This window comes from Nyctereutes procyonoides, unplaced genomic scaffold, assembly GCF_905146905.1.
Source record: "Nyctereutes procyonoides isolate TBG_1078 unplaced genomic scaffold, NYPRO_anot_genome, whole genome shotgun sequence".
Taxonomy (NCBI): domain Eukaryota; kingdom Metazoa; phylum Chordata; class Mammalia; order Carnivora; family Canidae; genus Nyctereutes; species Nyctereutes procyonoides.
Window position 1 is genome coordinate 5,666,008 of NW_026575049.1, and position 13,553 is coordinate 5,679,560.

The 13,553-nt window shown below is 33.0% G+C and overlaps 1 protein-coding gene across 4 annotated transcripts in view; it reads left to right on the top strand.

Moving 5' to 3' along the window:
• The window catches only part of USP15 (ubiquitin specific peptidase 15), a 120,518-nt gene extending 107,215 nt beyond the window's left edge, over positions 1–13,303 (top strand). For all 4 annotated transcript variants that reach the window (XM_055328297.1, XM_055328298.1, XM_055328299.1 and 1 more), the window contains 8 exons: positions 58–173; positions 348–620; positions 997–1,067; positions 1,408–1,523; positions 2,351–2,500; positions 4,746–4,849; positions 8,085–8,173; positions 11,683–13,303. In XM_055328297.1, the coding sequence (XP_055184272.1) occupies positions 58–173; positions 348–620; positions 997–1,067; positions 1,408–1,523; positions 2,351–2,500; positions 4,746–4,849; positions 8,085–8,173; positions 11,683–11,865 (1,102 nt within the window). In that variant the 3' untranslated portion in view covers positions 11,866–13,303. The remainder of the gene's footprint in view (positions 1–57; positions 174–347; positions 621–996; positions 1,068–1,407; positions 1,524–2,350; positions 2,501–4,745; positions 4,850–8,084; positions 8,174–11,682) is intronic.
• The last annotated feature ends 250 nt before the right edge of the window (positions 13,304–13,553 follow it).

Genomic DNA, 13,553 nt, shown 5'->3' on the forward strand with positions numbered 1-13,553 from the left:
GAAAACTTTAAGTTTTTACCTTCATAGAACTAAATTTGATTTCTGATTTTATTTAAGCCGATATGTCAAAATTTCTACTGAAGCTGAAGAAACTGAAGGATCCCTACACTGCTGTAAGGACCAAAATATTAATGGGAATGGCCCAAATGGCATACATGAAGAAGGCTCACCAAGTAAGAATTCCCTATTAAATTATAAAACGTTTCACCTGGATTGTTGCCTCAGAAAAAAGGATGGGAGTTAAGGAGCTAAAAAATCTCTTCAAGCCTGGGAGAAATAATGTTAATATTAATAACTTTTAAATGTAGCTCTGGGTTTGTTTAAAGATTTCTAATATCTAAAATTAGGTGAAATGGAAACAGATGAGCCAGATGATGAATCCAGCCAGGATCAAGAACTTCCCTCCGAAAATGAAAACAGTCAGTCTGAGGATTCAGTTGGAGGAGATAATGATTCTGAAAATGGATTATGTACTGAGGAAACTTGCAAAGGTCAACTCACGGGACACAAAAAAAGATTGTTTACATTCCAGTTCAACAATTTAGGCAATACTGATATCAACTACATCAAAGATGATACCAGGCATATAAGATTTGATGAGAGGCAGCTTAGGCTAGATGGTAAGTGTGAAAACTGGCTTGAGCACTGAACTTGAGCAAAGCATGTTGTATTTTTTTTAGGTGAAAACTATGAAACAGTCATGAAAAAATAGCGTCACTTTTCTGTATAAAATCTATATTTATATCTTAAAAGCCTTAATTACAAGTATACTAAAATTTGTCACTGTTTATTAAATGGAAGTTAGACTTACGCTTAAGTTTTGTATGTTTTTTTTAACTCCTTAAATTTTTAATGGCTTGGAAACAGCAATTGCCCTGATCACCTAGGGCAAATAGAAGAGATTGTTTATTCTGGTATATATCTTAACATTAAAATATGCTCATTTTAATGAAGACATATTAAGTTTTAAAGAAAAAAATATGTTTTCCATCTTAGAAAGATCATTTCTTGCTTTGGATTGGGATCCTGATTTGAAAAAAAGATATTTTGATGAAAATGCTGCAGAGGTAAGCCATCACTCATTCCATATCTTTCCCATGTTGATCACAATTTTATTATAATCTTTTGCTTCCACCAAATATTTTTATTGTGCTAATAGAAAAATGGTTATGTACTAGAAAAGGCTTATTGGTTTGCAGACATGCTTTCTGTTAACAGTTTTAATTATTATCCATATAGGTGTGTATATAGAAGTTTTTTAGAAATGTGTAAATCTCAGCTGAAATAAGCTTTGAAATTCTTTTGAGAAAGTTTAGGAGTTTTTCATTACTATTCATAGTAAGATGGTATCACTAAAATGAGTTTTGTTTCATTTGTTCTCTTAACTCAAGAAATACTTCTCTTTAGGATTTTGAAAAACATGAAAGTGTGGAATATAAACCTCCTAAAAAACCCTTTGTGAAATTAAAAGATTGCATTGAACTTTTTACAACAAAAGAAAAGCTAGGTGCTGAAGATCCCTGGTAAGAGACAAAGTTAAAATATTGCTTCTAATTATTTTTTAAGGATTTGTACTGAGGTATGTGATATATCAAGTTGCAAAAGCAATAACTAAATTCCCTTTGATATTTTAATAAAGCATTTCTTTAAATGAAAATAGTCCATTAAAAGTGATTTGAGGGACACCTGGGTGGCTCAGTGGTTGAGTGTCTGCCTTTGACTCAGGACATGATCCCGGGGTCCCAGGATTGAGTCCCATATCAGGTTCCTTGTAGGGAGCCTGTTTCTCCCTCTACCTGTGTCTCTGCCTCTCTCTCTGTCTCTCATGAATTTAATTAATTAATTAATTAATTAATTTAAATAAATAAGTGATTCAAATGCTTTAAAACTGTTGTTATAACATTAAGCTTTAATCTCATTACTATATTTTCTATAGTAGTATTTTACTGTGGATAATTAATTTTAGTTACTTTTTCCCAAGAATTTTTTGCTGTGTAGCCATTTTGATAGAAATGGTTTTTAGGGAAATCATGGGTTTTGTGGTGTTATTAATTCCATTAAAGCCCAGAAGTTTTGAGATTTGCTGATATTTATCTCTCAAAATAGTTTTGTATTCTTTTAGGTTACTAAAATGTAAATAGTCTTCATTTCTTTGAATACTTATTTACATGTTACTTTATAATATTAAATCTATTTGATTGAAGATAAAAATAATAAGGGAGTTCATTAGTCTGGTATGTATTAGGCATATATAATTGCCCACTGAATAAATGTAGAATTTGCCACATATTTTTTTATCTATTATTTTCATTGCCCCTAGCAAGCTTTAAATATTTCTCTTTATTTTTAGGTATTGTCCAAATTGTAAAGAACATCAGCAAGCCACAAAGAAATTGGATTTATGGTCCCTGCCTCCAGTACTTGTGGTACATCTCAAGCGATTTTCTTACAGTCGATACATGAGAGACAAATTGGATACCTTAGTTGATTTTCCCATCAAGTAAGTTTTAATTATGCCGTATAAATATTGGACACCTGTAGATTTTTATAAAAATCAGGTAGCATTGGATCCAACTTCAATTTTTAAGTGTATTTGTGAGTAGTTCAGCAGTTGGTAAGGATCAGTAAGAATTTTTATTCCTTTTTAGATATTTTTCAGAGAACAAAGAGGAAATACACCTTCTTAAACAGTAGAATAAAAGTAATTCTGTGTTGCATTATCATATGGGTTCATTGGCACTGTTTTTAAATCTAAGATACTCTATGGAATCGTAGTGATTTTTTTTTCCCTAGGAATTATTTCATCAGTAATCATCAATTATTCTCAAGTATACTTTTTTAAAAAGGTGAAAGTAATATTAAACAGTAATGCAACTGCTGAAAAGGATGAACAAAGTAGTATACTCAATTATCCCTGATGTGTCATACTTCAGTTTATTGCATTATTCAGAGTATTATATCATTCTTGTAAAAAGTCTGGAGATAGCATCTTTGTAGTCTTTTTTTTTTTTAAGCTTTCACTAAATTTAATTGAGAATTCATAAGGACAAAAATGAAATTGTATATATTCTCGTTCACGTGATCCAGGAAGGACTTCACACAATACTTTACAGCAATAACTTGGTACTCTCCCATTTTACTAAAAGAACATTGATAGTATTCTTTTCTATATTTTATATTTGTGCACCAGGTGTTTGATACAGTTAATAACTAAACAACTACCATAGGCAGGTGTGTGTGATTAGAAGGAAATAGATGGGGTAGCCAGGGTGCTTAGCGGTTTAGCACCACCTTCAGCCCAGGGCCTGATCCTAGAGACCCAGGATCGAGTCCCATGTTGGGCTCCCTGCATGGGGCCTGCCTGTGTCTCTGCCCCTCACTCTCTGTCTCACTCTCTGTGTGTCTCTCACGAAAATAAATAAAACCTTTAAAAAAAAAAAAGAAATAGATATGATATTGCAAACATTCTTTGGATTGCTTATTCTGATTGGTGTTTTATAAAGTTAAGTTTAAAAACATTTTGCAGGGATCCCTGGGTGGCGCAGCGGTTTAGCGCCTGCCTTTGGCCCAGGGCGTGATCCTGGAGACTCGGGATCGAATCCCACGTCGGGCTCCCGGTGCATGAGCCTGCTTCTCCCTCTGCCTGCGTCTCTGCCTCTCTCTCTCTCTCTCTCTGTGACTATCATAAATAAATAAAAATTTAAAAAAAATAAAAAATAAAAATAAAAACGTTTTGCAGGGGCACCTGGGTGGCTCAGTGGTTGAGCATCTGCCTTTGGCTCAGGGCATGATTCTGGGGTCCTGGGATCGAGTCCTGCATCAGGCTTCTTCCTCTGCCTATGTCTCTGCCTCTCTCTGTGTGTCTCTCATGAATAAATAGAGATTTTTTTTAAAAAAATCATTTTTTACCAGAAAAAAATGGTAATTTTTCTCCTTAACAAAATTATGAGCCATCAAAATTTTCTCAAGAATATATAGCATTTTGACAATGTAAGTACAAGAAGAACCAGAAGTAATGGTAAGCTAGAAACTATGAGAGACATATTTGAAATTTAGAATCATTACTGCTTTTTAGTGATAGAAGTCCAAAAAAACTGAATAATGATAAGCTATAAAATGGTCATGCTCCATTTTGATACATGACAGATTACACAACAGTTGATTGCGTTTTGAAGAGTGTTGCCTACTTGGGGTATATAGATCATCGGAAACAGGAAAATGTAGAATAAATATTGGGGTCTAGATATATCTAGATTCTGTGAAATTATATTATAAGATTTCTGTGAAAGTTTTTTTTTAATATCATTTATCTTCCTTAATTATTTAATTCTAAAAATGACTTCAAAATTACGAAAAATGAAAAGAATCCCAATGGCAAGTGGTAATGATTATTGTACTATATACTGTGAGAGTTAAATGTATTAGCATGAAAACATTAAGCTGAATAAACAGCCATCCGTAGAGAATTGTAAAATTCCCAACCCCTAAGAAAAGTTTTTGCTGCAATAGTCAAATCTCAGGTGTGTATGTTTGTGTTCGTGCGTGTGTGTGTGTGTGTGTGTGTGAGAGAGAGAGAGAGAGAGAGAGAGAGAGAGATGTTTTACCATTATTTGGCTCTTAGTGATTTCTTTAGTGAGAGAGCTATTTTTTTATATAAATGAGAGCCATGCAACATTGACAGAAAGTAATAGAATTAATGACATTTAGGGAAAACATAAAACTAACTTGATCTCTTTGTTAAACAGTGACCTGGATATGTCGGAATTCTTAATTAATCCAAATGCAGGTCCTTGCCGCTATAATTTGATTGCTGTTTCCAACCACTATGGAGGAATGGGAGGAGGACACTGTAAGTTGCGTTTACCATTTTGCCAAAATTGTGATGTTTGATAACTGCAGACTTTTTTCCTTAAGATATTTTTTACTTAGAAAATATGGGGTGTCTGGCTGGTTCAATCAGTAGAGCATGTGACTCTTGATCATGGGGTTGTGAGTTCAAGCACCAAATTAGGTGTGGAGCCTACGAAAAAAACAAAGGGGAGAAAAGGAAAGGGAAAATGTGTAAATGTGTTTTACGTATTAGTAATGATTCAGTAAATGTTGATTAATGAATGAATTATCTTTTGAACCTTTTTTTTTTTTTTTTTTAAACATCAATAGAAGATTGAGTTAATCATGGTTCTCGGTTTTCATGTACAGGTCATCACTGGTCAGGACTCCTGTCCTTTTCCATTTTCCTTCTCTTTCTAAAGTGCTTGTTGTATGTGTTGTTAGTAATCATGCATCATTAATTTTTACATAATTGGTGTACTGTGTTATAGATCTTACATATTTTTCTTAACACATAAGGCTTATCCATGTTACTTTTTGGCCATTTAGTTCATTGCTTCTAACCACTCAGGATTTAAATCTAGCCATATTTTCTGTCTCTACTCACTGCATGGTGAACATCCAAATTGCCTTTAACTCTCTACCACCACAAGACCAATAAAATAAATATCGTTTATGGTCCCCTGTGGGGGAATTTCTTCGAGCAACATACCCAGAAGTGAGATTGCTGCATTATAGAGTATTTATGTACTCCCAGATGGCTCTCCAGGACAGTCATACCAGCCCACACTCTCCAATTGATTGGTTTTTCTGTTGAACTATCATTGCATTCCTAGAATAAACCTTACTTTACTTACTACTTTTAGGATTTTTTTTAAATCCCCAGTTGAATTTGCTGAACTAATTTTATTTAGGATTTTAGGATTTTTACTTACCTTTTAGGATTTTTTTTAAATCCCCAGTTGAATTTGCTGAACTAATTTTATTTAGGGTGAAAATGTCATTCATAAGTGAAATGGTCTTTTAATTTTTTTATATGGTTCTTTGGAATCAAGATTACGTAGTCTACTCTAGTAATAAACAGGCTGGAATACTTTACTCTTTTTCTATATCCTAAAGCAGGTAGTATAGTATAGGAATTAACTATTCATGAAAGTCTAGTAGAATTCTCCTGTAAAATTATCTGGGCTTCACACCCATACATTTTTCTATTTATGTCATGCTTATTGAAATCTGTTCAGTCTTCTTTTTCCCAAGATGTAAGCATTATGGTATTTTCTATTTTTCTAAAAATGTATCTGTGTTTTCCAGTTTGAGAATACTTACATATGCTACTATGCTATATCTTTTTCCCTTTTTTGTTCCTCTATTTTCTTTTTAGTCCGTTTTCTGCAAGGTCTATCTTATTAATCTGCTCAGAGAATTAGCTTTTGATTACTAATCATGCTTTATTAAATTTTTTTTGTTACTATGTATGTATTCTCTCTCACTGATTTCTTCTCTTCCCTTTGTTATGTTTTTCTTCTTGTTACTTTGAGTTTGCTATGTTGCTCTGTTTTTAAGTTTTGGTTTGAGTGCTTTATTAGCTTTTGCTTTACATTTTTTCTCCTCAGTTGACGTCTATAATTAAAGCTATAAATTTCCCTCCAAACACTACTTTATCTCTGTTCCATAAACTTTGAAATGTAGTATTTTCATCTACTTTTAATTCTATATATATTTTTAATTTCCTTTATGATTTTCTAATTTCTAATGTCCAGGGGCATTTAATCATACGCTTTTCTAAACATACATGTTTTTTTAAGCTCTCCTTTTGTCTTAATTTTAATTTTATTACACAACAGTTGGAGATATTGCCTATATTAATCCTTAGTTTATTAAAGCATCCATGTGCCCCAATACATGGTCTGTTTCTTAAATGTTTGTGTGCTTGAAAAACATACATATTCCCCATCCAGACATAAAATTCTATATTTCTTATATTTGAAGCTTATCAGTTATATTTCAGATCATTAGTATCTCAGGTTATTTTTTATATTTTGTAATATTTCTGAGAATTTGTCATTCTTATTAAAATATTGATTTATGTATTTCTACTAACAATTTTATTAGTTTTGCATTAGTAGTTGCATTTATGTTTAAAATGGGTAGCTCTTCTTTCTCTGTTGTTCCTTTTACTAGTATTTGATGTATTTTTTTTCTCTCAATATCACTTGGTTTGCAAACTCTGGGTCCTTTTTGTTGGATTTATTCTTATAAACCATTTTATTGCTAAATCTTGTCTTTTTATTCATTCTGAGAATGTTTCTTTTAATTTGTAGGTACAGTGCACTTCAGTTCAACTGACAACTTCCGCAATAGGCTCCACCCAGGAGAGCAATAATTTTGTTTTGGGAGGGGTAGAACAATTTAGAAGATACAGCCTCTAAAGTATCACTTTTTGGAAGCTATGACAGATAATTATTTTGTAGACATTTTGCAGCTTTGTTTCCCAGAGTTTATTGGATAGTTCAGACAAAGCATGGGATGTATAAAGGGGGAATTTCTAACTTTTAAAGATAAAGCAAATCTTTATAAATTGTACAAAGTTTTGTACAATTTTTGTACAAATTGTAAAAAGTACAAAACTTTTTCTCTTGCTCAGTACTTTTGTTAAAGACTGAAAAGGATTTTGGTGTAAAAATTACAAATCAATGAGATAGTATTATAGAAAAAGTATTTGTCATACAAAATTTAAATTTTGATTAAAATGTCAAACTCTGGAGTCAGAGACAGACCTGGGTTTAGATGCTAACCCAGCCACTTAACAGTTTCCTGTTAGATTAAACTACTTTTGATGCCTCACTTTCCCCATTTCTAAAATTAGAGGAATAATTCCTCTGTGAGATAATGCATATAAAGTACATAGCATTGATCCACAATAAGTACTGCATAAATATTAATTCTCATTTATTGTCTGTCATTAGTATTATTCTGTGAATTGAAAAATAATAAATCTGTCCTTGGGATGAAAAAAATCACAGATTTCAACTTATTTGAAAAGTACCTTAGGCATTTAGGTTGTAGGAAATATATTAAAGCCTTTAATCAATGGAATGGAATAAGTTGGATGTGTAATAGATAGGCCTTTGTAAATGATTTTCATGTAATTTTAATACGTATTCCTTATATAGATGATTGTAAAGTTTTGCCGCCCCCCCCCCCAGAAACCATAGATCATTTCAGTCACAGAAGTGATTATATTTTTTCATTAGATACTGCTTTCGCAAAAAACAAAGATGATGGAAAATGGTACTACTTTGATGACAGTAGTGTCTCAACTGCATCTGAAGACCAGATTGTGGTAAGTGTGTTTTTATTTCCTAAAAATCTCAGCCATCACTTTTTTAAAAGCTCCCCATGGAACACTGTAGTCTGTATTTTAGCAGTTTCTGATAGTGAAGAGACACTTTCTCTGATTTAAAGAAATGTGAAATTGTCCTGTAAGTGGAAATTTGTCTCCTAATTTGCCCACTAATAGAAGCATAAATTGCATCATGAAAATTTTTCTTGTAGTTTTCAACCTGAAAAATGGAGTTTTCTAATGAAAATAAAATTTTCCTTTGGAAAACAGGCTCAGACATTTTGGGACATTGACTACTTAAAATCAGAGTACTAAAATTCTTTAGTAAAATTCTTTAGAAAAAAAAATTCTTTAAAGGTTTTTTTTTTTTTTTTTTTTTTTTACCATACCTATGATTTTTAAAGTAAAGCCTTATCCCTTTGTGACACTTAAACATTTAAGCTCAAAATTACATGATTAGATGAAACAAATTAGAAAATTTTTAAAAAATTAACCTTGAGTATCTGATATTTTCTGAAGAGTAGAAAAATGAGGGAGTAACATCTTTTGTATTTATATCAGTTTATCAGCCACAGCTAGAGGCAAACTATTGACATTTGTTTTGCTTCCCAGCAGAGCATGGTTTTATTATCAAATATTGACTGGTGAAAGGATGACAAGTTTATTCTAAGAAGAAAGCTAAGACTTGGTTTGATAAGGGTTTTTCTCTATTAAAGTTTGCCTTTCTAAAATTTTACTGATCACAATAGTACAAATAATAAGGAATCTAATGTTTGCTCTTGTGAGCATGGAACTCATATTTCCATGTAGAACTACATTTTCTTTTAGTGTGAGTAGCACTGACCTCTTCATTTCCCAGTTTAAATTTTACATTCTTTGAAGACAGAGACTAGCTTTTTCTTTAGTTTGTTATGCCTTAAAAGTCTTCAATTTATATCATTAAATTTAATAAATTAATGAACTTCTGAGTCCAATTATTGACATAGTTTTAATCCACCATTGGGTGAACAGATATGAAATAATTTTAAGTTTTTTCTCTAAAGATAATTTATATGTTTATCTACGTGTGTATACTGTTGCTTATGTCCCTATAGCTGTAACACAAAGAGCCTTGAATGCTAATATTTTTAAAATACATAAATGCCTAAGTTAATTACATTTCCAGTTTATATTTAGACCTCTAATTTCAAGTCTCAACCATCGCTTTTCAATTAATTGTGTTCTCCTTTCTAAATCTCCCAACCAAAACATCCTGAAATTGTCTACAGCCTCCTTCAATGTGTCTTTGACAGTCCTGCCCTAATCTTGCCTTCAAATAAACAATATATCTTGTTTATATACAATACATGTATTTGATGTTACCTTGCATCTTGATAGCCATCTCCACCGATTTAGGTTAGTTTAAGGAGATAGGACCAGTGTAGGGAAGTTTGCATGAGAAAGTGGTCTTTGACCTGAGTCTGCCACTAGAAATAGAAGTAAAGTTGTTACAAAAAAAAAAAAAAAAAGAAGTAGTAAAGTTGTTCTAAGCAGAGAAAAGAGTACCTACAAAACCAAGGAGGCATGAGAGAACATGATATTTAGGGGAGCAGCAAATAATTTGGTATTACTGAAAGGATATACTTGTTTTAAATATGGGGCAGAAATTAGACTAAAGCTAAACTTGGCAGTCAGATAAAAAAAGATGACGTACTTCACGGTTTAGAGCTTTCCTTAAAGACGAGAAGCATGAGTGATTGTTAAGTAATGGAGCATTATTAAATTTGGGAAGCTCGGGATCCCTGGGTGGCGCAGCAGTTTAGCGCCTGCCTTTGGCCCAGGACGCGATCCTGGAGACCCGGGATCGAGTCCCACGTCGGGTTCCCGGTGCATGGAGCCTGCTTCTCCCTCTGCCTCTGTCTCTGCCTCTCTCTCTCTCTGTGACTATCATAAAAACACACACACACACACACACCAGTTAGGCCTATTTCAAAAAAAATAAAAATAAAATAAATTTGGGAAGCTCTGAGAAAAGCAGAAAGAGCATTACAACCTCCAGCAAAAAGAAGGCTGTCATTTCATCAATACAGGCTTCTGAATTGAAAGTTGTGGTAGAGTAACTGTGGTAGTAATTTATAGACAAAGGGGGAAATGGATTTATAAGATATTTCCTGGATAGAATTAATAGAACTTGGTGAAGATTGGCTGTAAATGAAGATGTAGATGCACAGAGGGAGAAGTTGAAGATGACTGACTTCAGTGTTCGCCACAGTAGAAAATACAGGAGGAAAGTTTGCTGTTGAAATGTCAGCTACTTATGTGATAGCTCTAGAGAAATTTCTACTAGGTGGTGGGACTACCAGGACTGGAGTTCAGAAGTGAGAACTAGCTTAAGTTACAGATTTGCATTATTGCTCTTAGGTAGCAGTTGAAGCCATAGGTTTGAATGAGCCACCTAGTGAGAAGATACTGAGAAAGAGTGTTGGGCGGTGGACAGAACATGATTTTTTTTTTTTTTAAGGTTAGGATTTAATGAGCCCACAGAAAAAGTCAGAAGCAACCATGGAGATAGAAGATCTAAGGAAAAGTAGTGTCACAAAAGCCAAAAATTGTTTGTTGCGGAAAGAGGACTAAAGCATTAAATGCTACAGAGAGTATGACTAAAAGAACTTTTAAAAGCACCCATTTGATTTGTTTATAGCAAGTTATTGCCCTTAGTGAAAGCCATTTTTTTTTAAGATTTTATTTATTCATTCATGAGAGAGAAGCATAGACACAGGCAGAGGGAGAAGCAGGCTCCATGCAGGGAGCCTGATGTGGGACTCGATCCCTGGTCTCCAGGATCAGGCTCCAGGCTGAAGGCGGCGCTAAACCTCTAAGTCACCTGGGCTGCCCAGTGAAAGCCATTTTATTACAGTGACTGGGGCAAAAGATCATACTGAATCAAAGAGTATGCATGAGAGTGAAAATGAATATTTGATGACTCTCTGCCAGACTGGCACCTGGAGGAAGCAGTAGAATGGAAAGGGATTTAAGATGGAAACAACTTGAGTATTTGTTACGCTAAGAAGTCCAGTAGAGGAGGACTTAGTAAGGATACGCGGTGATGATGGATGGAGCAATATCCTTAAAACGGTAGGAAGAACTGGACTCATAGCAAACTTCAAGTGAAGCCATTAGTAGTAGAAAGAAGCTTACCTTTTCCTTAGAGATGGGAGGGAAGAAGGCATAGAATTGTTTCATGTTAGAGTAGCTAGGTTAATCTGTGATATACTTGCATTTACTTATCTGTTCGATCAATGTAATAGAGAATAAAAATGTTAATTCTAGTGAGTATTCTTTCTTTATACATAGAAGTTGTCTTATATATAAACCAATTTTAGTAAATTCCATTTGACCATTTGTGGTTTTTAAATTTGATTTAGGCTCTGTCACCAAAGTCTTTTGGTTACCAGCTGAAACATTTATGGTATACTTAATGTGATCTTTGAGAATCATGACCATTTTAACATGCTTTGTTTTTTCAACAGTCCAAAGCAGCATATGTACTTTTCTACCAGAGACAAGACACTTTCAGTGGAACTGGCTTTTTTCCTCTTGACCGAGAAACTAAAGGTGCTTCAGCTGCCACAGGCATCCCATTAGAAAGTGATGAAGATAGCAATGATAATGACAATGATATAGAAAATGAAAACTGTATGCACACTAACTAATGAAAGTCCTAGAAGCCATAAAAGAGAGACTTTCCTGCTGGTGGTATCTGTTGAAATGATGAAGTTACCCACCACATTAAACAAAAGTCTGAGATGGGGAGTTTCAGATAACCGAATGTAAATCCTTTATCAGATTTTAACTTGTGCAGTACTTGAAGTGAAACACAATGAAAACTTTAACAGAAATTGTCTCTTAATACATTTACAGTCTTGTAATTACAAGCTAAATATATATAGGAAATCACAAATAAATCCCTTTTAAGTTTGCTGCTGTTTTGATGAATTATGTTTTCTTTAATTTTTTGGATGTGAGTTAATTGATGACAAATGTTAAATTTGTGGATGTTGGTCATTTATTTTGCTCTAATAATACTGCAAGAAAACTATGGCTGAACTTAGTTTTTGGATAATCTAGTTCATGTGCATTAGGCTGCCACGACTACTATGATATTTAGCTGCGGTATCAATGTGGCATAAATACTGCAGTAGTATTCTTGGAAAACCAAATTTTCAAATCTATCCCTGGTAATCAATATGGGCCTATTAAAGAACCAAATCATGATATAAGAAACAATCTTTGAAAAGTTATTTTCTTTTGTAGTATCATTAAAAATCCAGATTATGTTCATCTTGCTGCTGTGGAAAACAGGTTCTAGATTTCACACTCCATCTAAAATCATTTTTCAGTTAAATGTAAGTATTTTTTACTGCTATTGGGATCTATTCCTTAGATATTCAAAAAAATTTTGACTTGCTTTAAAATGCATATCTTTAATCTAGTGTTGGTCCAAAATTAAAATTTTTGCTGTTTTTCTCTACCCCATTTTTGGTAATTTGGCAACTTTTAGCTCTTCCAATTATTGTAATATAAGGACAGACTTAATAGTATTCTGTATCCATAGTAATAATTACATCAAGCTTAGATGAGAAATTTTTTTAATATACTGGCCTTTAAATCATTAATGGACAATTGGCTTTAAAGGTAGGTCTGTTAACTTTCTTTGTGTGTTCCTGATGGAATTCACCATAGCCTTACAGCTTTTCTCAGAAGGTAACTTGTTAATTAAGAAAATTGGCATTTGCATGTTCTAGAGTCAGAACCTGTATAGTATATAAAGCATACAAACCTTGAATTTGATTTTAGTTCACCACATTCAAGGATCCAGGATGCCAAAAATATGTGTGAACATTTGAAACATTTTTCATTTGCTGCTTTTTCCCTTTGATCTAGTTGAAAGAATGTATTGTCGATTGGCATACAATACTGCCTTTAATAGAAAATCTAAATGCTGGGGCACATTTCACATATCGACTACCTGAGAAATTGCTTTGTGTCCCACTGTTATTAAAGCAAAAAGTATAATGTTCTTCACTTGAACTAATCAAATACAATAGATTATAAATTGTGTATTGTAAATAAAAGTTCACTCTGTGAGTGCACATTTTGGTAAATTATTTATTTATGTTAGCATTTAAAAGTTAAAAAAAAAATGCATTTGACCAGGATAAATGAGGTATGTTGATCATGGCTTTGCTTTATACCTTGATATTAAAGCTGGTTTTTCATCCTGGTATTTTAAAAGCTGCTTTGGGTTTTTTTTTTTTTTCTTTTCTTTTCTTTCTTTTCTTTTATTTTCTTTCTTTTTTCTTTCTTTTCTTTTTTTTCTTCTTTTTTTTTTAATGTAAAC